This window comes from Etheostoma spectabile, chromosome 6 (genome assembly GCF_008692095.1).
Source record: "Etheostoma spectabile isolate EspeVRDwgs_2016 chromosome 6, UIUC_Espe_1.0, whole genome shotgun sequence".
Lineage (NCBI taxonomy): Eukaryota > Metazoa > Chordata > Actinopteri > Perciformes > Percidae > Etheostoma > Etheostoma spectabile.
Window position 1 is genome coordinate 26,833,545 of NC_045738.1, and position 8,009 is coordinate 26,841,553.

At 41.8% G+C, this 8,009-nt stretch overlaps 1 protein-coding gene across 1 annotated transcript in view; it reads right to left on the reverse strand.

Annotated features, from left to right (window-relative positions):
* The window catches only part of snrka (SNF related kinase a), a 67,885-nt gene that overhangs the window by 9,982 nt on the left and 49,894 nt on the right, over window positions 1–8,009 (reverse strand). The window contains exons 4-5 of the mRNA XM_032518504.1: window positions 3,859–4,071; window positions 2,724–2,858 (exon numbers count right to left, since the gene is read on the reverse strand). Of these exons, the coding sequence (XP_032374395.1) occupies window positions 2,724–2,858; window positions 3,859–4,071 (348 nt within the window). The remainder of the gene's footprint in view (window positions 1–2,723; window positions 2,859–3,858; window positions 4,072–8,009) is intronic.

Sequence of the window (8,009 nt, forward strand, 5' to 3'; positions counted from 1 at the left end):
CACTGATGCAGGAGACAGGAGGACGTTACACTGATGCAGGAGACAGCTTCTGACTCAGCATTCTCTCCCGAGTGGAACCGGCGACCATGGATGTATAGTCAGACCTAGATACAGCGTTGGAGGCACAATTCCTCTGACAGTTGCGGAGTTGAAACCAAAAAAGTTCGACATCCTCGAATGAAATGAGCCAGGTGATCGGTACTTCCTCACTGTGCGGCCCATAGAGCAGGCCCACTAGAGACCTCAGCCGGCCGAGCAGACTGCTTCCTGTTAGCACTCTGCTAACTCGAATGGGGATCTAATGATGTAACCGTGCAGCTCTTCTAAACTCTCTAAATGTTATCAGACCCAACGGATCAAATTCTGACAGAAAAACAAGTCATTTGTCATTTGGCTGGTGTGAAGGACTCAAGCCCAATCCTACATCCATCCCATCTTACATACGTCCCATCCTACCTCCGTCCCATCATACCACCATCCCATCCTACATCCAGGACCTGGTCAAAACAAACAGCCCAGCCCGCAAACTAGGCTCTGCTACTGCCTACTCCCTCACTACACGCTACAAAGTCCTGACTGTTCGCGGCCCCGGCTCCACAGCGGAGGACCCATCCGCTCATCATTAGGGCAGCAGAAACTCTACACATCTTCACACTGGAAACTCACCTGATCAGAAATAAAAAAGATCCTATTTTCTCTAAATGAAGATAAGTTGATTCTGGTCCTTTTTGGGTGGGAACCACATGGTTGAATTCATGTATTATAAGTTGCTTTGGATGAAAGCCTTCAGGTAAATAAATGAAATGTTTGCAGTGAATATGCAGTTGCACACTCTATGGAAATGGAGGGGTCAAAAGCAGGAAGTGAGATGCTTGCTCTAATTGAGGCAATCTTATCCACAGAAATTTTTCACAGGCCTCAGAGAAGACAGCTTTGTGTACGTCTACATTACAAATAGGTACACCGTGTGACAGAACAAGGTCTTATGTGTGACCATGGACCTGTGTCGAACCAGAAACAAACTAAGGTTAAAAGCATCGATATGATTTAAAAAGTCTTTTGCCAGCAGATTTGTAGGACAACATACATGAATATTCATATCCCCTACAATAAAAATCCAGTCGTATTTCAGCATGATTTTAGACAGGAAATTAAAGAAGTCACTGATAAAATCCTTATTATATTTAAGAGGCCGATATATGACTGCACATAGTACCAGCTAAGATTGACCTAATTCAAACATGGTTAGTTTAAAACTTGAGAAGGAGACCAGGGACAGCTGTCTCCAGTTGTACTTTTCCTTGAAGATAGTAGCAAGTCCACCACCTCGACCAGTAGTCCTCGGAGAGTTAAAATAAGAGCTGTCAGCTGATAAAAGAAAAAGTGCTCAACTCACCAACATTCATCCAGGTTTCAGTCACAAATAGGACATCCAAATCATGAGAGGTAAAGAAGTCATTCAGGATATCCATATATACATACGTATGTAGGTGTAACTTACTGTGCCAATAACCTCCTTTCTGATATTGAAAAGCCGTTCTTGTGGACAAACTGTAATAGAGACACTGATCATTCATCTCCGGTTCATCTGTTCTGCTGTTACTTACCAAAACCGACCAACCAACCACCCACCCACCCACCCACACCCACAACCACACCCACACCCACAGTGTGTCACACATACAACATGGGCCCAGCTGGAGGCTCGAACCCCAACACAAGTGGTAGCAAGCTAAACACCCGCTCTGTCCAGAGGAACAGAGGAATGATAACACCTGCAGTGTGTCACTGGCTGTACTTAAAAGACATTTAAAGCTATGGTGGCATGTTAAACCGTGTGTGCACCAGGCTGCACATCAACAGCAGTTGTCTACTCTATACTGAGACACAACTGGTCAATAATCAGGTTTGGAGGATGTCCACATGGCTCTGTGTGTGAAACAGGCCTGGCAGTGGAACAGCCCCCAGTATGTAGGTCACTCTGAGCCAATCAGCAGCTCTTCGTGAAAACACATTAGTCAGTATCTCCTGCACAGAGGCTAAACGTTGATTCCACCAGGGCTCGATCACTCCAGGCTGCTGAGGGATAGACACATTGGGATGTCACAGGATGATGCAGGGTCTCACCCCCATCAGCCCAACATGCTCACTCACAGTGTTTGTGCAGCTCACTGTTGCTATGTGTGTCTGCAGCACTAGAAAATGTTATGACGCATGATTTGTCTTACCTGTGTATAGAGATGTGTTACATGACAGTGAGTTAGAATAATGATAGTGAATCAAAGAGACTAAGGCCCATATTTGAAATGTTAACTATTTTCTCTCCCATTTCCTCCGCTCCAGCTCCCCTGAGCCTAGCGGGTGGAGGCCTAGTGAACCAAGGAATGGAAATGAAACCTTTGGTTGGTCTCTGCTAAGGGGAGCCAGACGGGCTGCAGTGTGAGGCAGTGGAGCGAGATAGGCCAATTACCCTCTTCTCGGCTCATACCATGACTCAGAGAGTCATTCTGATGGTGAACACTGGGATTTCTTAGTCACACTATTCACTGCTTTAAAAGAATCTGGAACTGCTCACAGGACACAGTGTGCGTCTGTAGTTTACCTGAAGTGTGTCTGTATGAAGTGTGTGTGTCTGTATGAAGTGTGTGTGTGTCTGTATGAAGTGTGTGTGTCTGTATGAAGTGTATCTGTATGAAGTGTGTGTGTCTGTATGAAGAGTGTACCTGAAGTGGGCCTTGAGGTTGCTGGGGCTGGCTGAGCGAGTCTGCACCTCCTTCTCCTGCTTCTCCCTGAGGATGCGCTCTGCCAGCAGGTAGTACGTGGCTGTGATGTGGTTGTACTTGTTAGTCTCCAGGGCTCTGAAACATTAACACCAATTACAAATGAAAAGCATATTGTATATATACACGAGAGACTATTCAAAATAATCTAACTGACACACTAAATCAATGTGGCCAAGTGGCTAAATTTGTAGATTTTTACATCAACAAACAATTATTTTTATCATTGAATAATGTAGTAATTATTATCTTGATGAATCAATTGTTTTGTCTATAAAATAATGGTGTTGAACTGCTATATTTCCCAAGGTGACATCTTTAAAGGTCTTCTTTTGTTTGACCAAAAGTCCAAAACTCAAAAGATATTCAGTGATATTTACTATTGCATATGAGAATAAACAGCAGCAAATACTTTGTTTTGAAGTCTGGAAGTAACAAACGTTTGGCATTCAACGAATATTCAAAAGTAGTATTAGTTGCAGATTAATGTTCTATCATTAATCAATACAATAACAACCTGTTGCAGCTCTACGTATGTCAACTATAACACAAAACGAATGAAAATACGGAAGCAAGTCAATTATTTCAGCCACATGAACACAAGACCTGTCCACAGGGTCCACATGGTTAGACCATGTTCCAGCAGCAGCCCAGGCAGGTGGTGTGTCACCACGTCACGAGTCAAGCATGTCTAGCAGGTTAGATGCCAGATGAAGCATGTAGTCAAGTTCTTTTATTTTAGATTCCACAAGGTGTGTCAGAGCTCACTCAGTCTTCTTGAACTTGTCCTCTGTCTGTCTGTCTGTCTGTCTGTCTGTCTGACAATAAATATAATTAACATATGCTAAGGCTGACAGGAACGTGTGTGAACTTGAAATCATGACTGAATTAACAGCTTTATCTTTAATATTGAGTTCTTTAATATGGAATTTTATAATAATTGAATATCCCTATAACGGTTTATAAATATGGTATATAGATATGGTTGAGTCCTGGTCCATGCCTTTGGAGATCACTTTGGCAGACCTGTCCACTGCTGCAAAACGACTGAACACCAAAGAGAAAGAGAAACACTTACTCCACTATGGCCTCTCGGTCGGCGATGTCTCCGAGCACCATGCGCTGGATGATGCTGTTGTGTTCCTCCTCTGACAGGTTCTTGTGGGACACCAGGGGAGTGTTGTACTTGGTGGCTGGGGATGGGTCGACCCCCTGCAGCCACGCATGGCTCTCAATCTCCTCCAGGGAAGCCCGTCGCTTGGGATCCCTCTGAAGCATGCGGTCTATCAGACTGAAGCCACGAGGAGAAGTGAGTAGAGGGATATGAAGAGGAAGGAAAAAGGAGAAGTAATTAATTAATGAATTCAAAAGAGAGAAATCCTGTAAAATGATTACACATAATCAGTTTTCTAGTTGAATGAGGTGATTAGAAAAGCTGGACGGAGGGGACCACTCCAGCAGACCTTCCCCAGCGCTGTCTAACTCACTGCTGCAGCAGTTATAATTAAAGAGAGCCGCTATTGGCACTCGCTGTCATCATCTTGCTTTGAAAGCAACACATAGTGTCATATGAGCTGAACCAGAAGGAACTGTCCAGCAGCAAGAAGGTCTCCAAAGCCAAGCTCTATTTTCCATTGCATTTCCTGACCTTAGAACCTAGTACTCAGGTACACCTTTATTTACCCTGCTAATTAATATTAATTAATAATAATAATTCACTTTGTATTTGTTGACAAATTGGCTTTAAATTTGCTTTCAGATTGTGGAGTCTAACAATTATGCGAAATGATAGCAGTCAGCTCAAGGCCTATGTGCCTGCGGGTGACGGCGCTAGTCATTTTAACTGGTGAAAGCGAGGGTCCGTGGCAGCTAAAACGGAGACGCTACCATAAAGCATACCTAAAACAAAACATAGTCGAGTGGAGTGAATAAAGGATCCGATTTATATTAACTGGTACTAATTTTTCAAAACATGCCAGGATTGACCTCAATACTCAGAACACCAGCAGTAAATGCCTTCTTGATTTGCAAAAACCTTTACAGCCTTACAGTCATTTGAGTCTCAGTACATCTGCCAGCAAACTCTCTTTCTGTAGTGTAGTCTACGTTCCAGCTGTCTGCAGAACCAGGACTTCGGAGTACAATCTAAAAAAATCTGATGGAGCATTGAATATATGGTGTAATGTACAGTGGCAGACTGTCAGCTGAGAGCTTAATCCAACACAAATTACACTGTTGAAAGCAGAGATTTTAAGTGTTATTAGCATGTTAACATATAGTCTACAGCTAAAAAAGAGAAATGTGCCACCAAGTCAGCTCATTTTGGCTTTACTGAATTCATTTTTCCAACTCTATCCAATCCCCAAGTGTACCATGGGATGGAGGCTACAGGATAACAGGCTGGGCAGAGCGTCAGTCATGCTGGGGACTAGTCCGAGCTAGCCAGGCTCCCTGAGGACTTCAGCCAGCAGCAGCACACTGCTCTACAAATGTGGGGAAATAATCCCATGTAAAATAAACTGTATATAGAGATGCACTTGTAGAATATGTAAGCATGAATCCACACTGACATAAATAAATGTGACATAATAAATAAATAAATAAATGTGAAAACTTTTTAGCTTATTGGTCATGGTCAAGAGAAACCTGAATGACCTGAATTCATCTTTTCCAACTCTACCCAATCCCCAAGCATATGCTAAAGAAAGATGCCATCCAAATGCAATGGCATAACTCTTTGATGTGTTTTTAAATTTGGTTTTGGATATATTGATTATATATATATATATATATATAATATTATAGGTATAATAAAAATATATAATATATATTTTTTTATATATTATGTATTATATATATATATATATATATTATAGCTATTATTAGTTATATATATATATTGGATATGAAACCGTAATTATTTTGGTCACTATAGCCGTGAGGTTACATTTTCATACAGTTACATCTCTAGTCGTGCTATAATGTCAACACGACTCGACTCAGATCAACAGAATTCTAGCAGAAGTCTCATCCACTAATGGCCAAGACAATGAGTGTAACAATCGTGGATGTTAAGAAATATGATAAAAAAGTGGTCACTAATTACCACACCTGTAAATATACCCAATTCCCAGTGACGTGCCACAGCCAGTGCAATACCCCCCCAAGTAGCTAAAATAAATAATAAGTAAATCAACCTAACCGAAAAGGTTGATATAAATGGCTCTAGAGAGGTCTTCTGACAATCAGAACGTTGGTGGTTCAATCCCTGGCCCTGCAGTCCCATGTCAAAGTGTCCTTGAGCAAGACCCTGAACCCTGAGTTGCCCCCAATGCTGCCTCATCGGAGTGTAAATGTGTGTGACTTCTGTTATCTGATGAGCAGGTGGCAGCTTGTACAGCAGCCTGGGCCAGTGTGTGAATGTGTGTGAATGGTGAATGACTCCTGTGCTATGTTACAGCGTTTGATGTAGTTGTTATATAAATCAGTTCATTTACAATGGAAGAATTATAACGTTTTGCAACATTCATTAGCAGGTCGTTCTGCTATACAAATCTCAAACATTGATGCAAGCTTACCATATTAAACATCTACAACACAATCTTTCAATGTGTGATTACTGTTGCTGCAGCCTTATGCCCCGAGTCTTGCTCATCTGTTTCTCTTATTGGCAATGTTAAAAGAAGTGGGGAAACGAAAACAAATCGTATACTTTTGCTGGATGAAGCACTGCAGCATCAGCACAGGCTGCTTGGAAATCCAAAATTGAGATATGTATGGATGATTCACCCGTGAGTGACTTGGTAAAACATGAGCTTGGGACACAGCATGCGACAATTAGAAAGTCAAAGCCCATCAGATTGCTCACAGCTGCTTCAGCTTAGCACTTCAATCTAGTCAGATCTCTCTTTGGACTCAGAGAGAAATAAGCGTTTATTTCCTGTTTGTAAAAATACGCTGTGTGCAGAGAGAGTATGGAACAACAAATTGGTCTGCACTCTGCAGGGCTTGGAATAAATGAGCGAGCTGCTGCCGTGGTGCAGAGCCTGGGTCAAGCTTCAGAGCTGGGCACATCACTTTAATGCTGCTGTGATAGTCAGACAGTCATGCCAGAAAATAGATTCTGTGTTTACCCTGACTGAGATTTACCTTTTTGGAAAACCTCAGGATCTGTTTTCATGTTACTGTACATCTAACGTCCTGAGAAATAATTTGCATATCTCAGCTGAGTTGATACAGAGCCCCGGTATACTCTTCATATTGGTAAATATTGGTAATGTCAAATTTTTTTTTTTCATCTTCATTAATTCACTTTAGACACCAATCAAAAATGCAATCATCAAATTGTGTATTTGGAGAATTGTAATACCCCTAGTAAGTTAACCAAAGGGTAATTCAACTAATCAAAAACTAATGGATCTGGCCAGGTTGGTTCAGCGGGTAGAGTAGGTGCGCGCGCACAGGGAGGTTTGTGCCTCGATGCAGAGGTCCAGGGTTCGAATCTGAGCATGTCTTCCCCTTCTCTCTCCCCTTTCACCTAGCTGTCCTGTCAAATAAAGGCAGAAAAGCCCAAAAATGATCTTAAAATAAAAATGATCTATTGATTAATTGATAGAAACGAATGGTTAGCAGCAGCCTTAATGTAAATCAATGCCAACTGAGACAGAAAGTCCTAAAGAGTCAGTGTATGAGTCTCAGCGTGGTCCTGTTGACTCCTTCATGATATGATTATTTTGCACCAACTTATAAAGAGTAGTATCAATAAGAGTATCACCAAGTCTCTGTATCGATAAGTACCATCAGTATTGATACCAATAAAATCTTAAAGATAACCCTAATGACTGATTGTGTTGTGATATACAGTATATAATGTTTAAAACAGGTTTTACAATGTAACCTAACCCCACAGGGAGCAGGGGCCTCAAGTATAAACGCTGCGTACGGACGTAACCAGGACGCTGGTTTTCACAGACACTTTGTGATGTTTAAAAAATGTACTTGACGGGAGAATGTGTGGGCCGTCACGCAAACGGTCGAGCAGTTGTGATAATGTGCGGGCCGTCGGCAAAGTCTTTTCTGGCTCTGGGTTAGGGTTGTCTAAGGAAAAACATAATTATATCCACTGATAGTCCATAAAAGTTTGATCACTTATGTGGATAATGTTACACACCTTTCACACACTAATAATTCAATCCGCAAGCTACTTAACCTCTGTTAAACATGAGGACG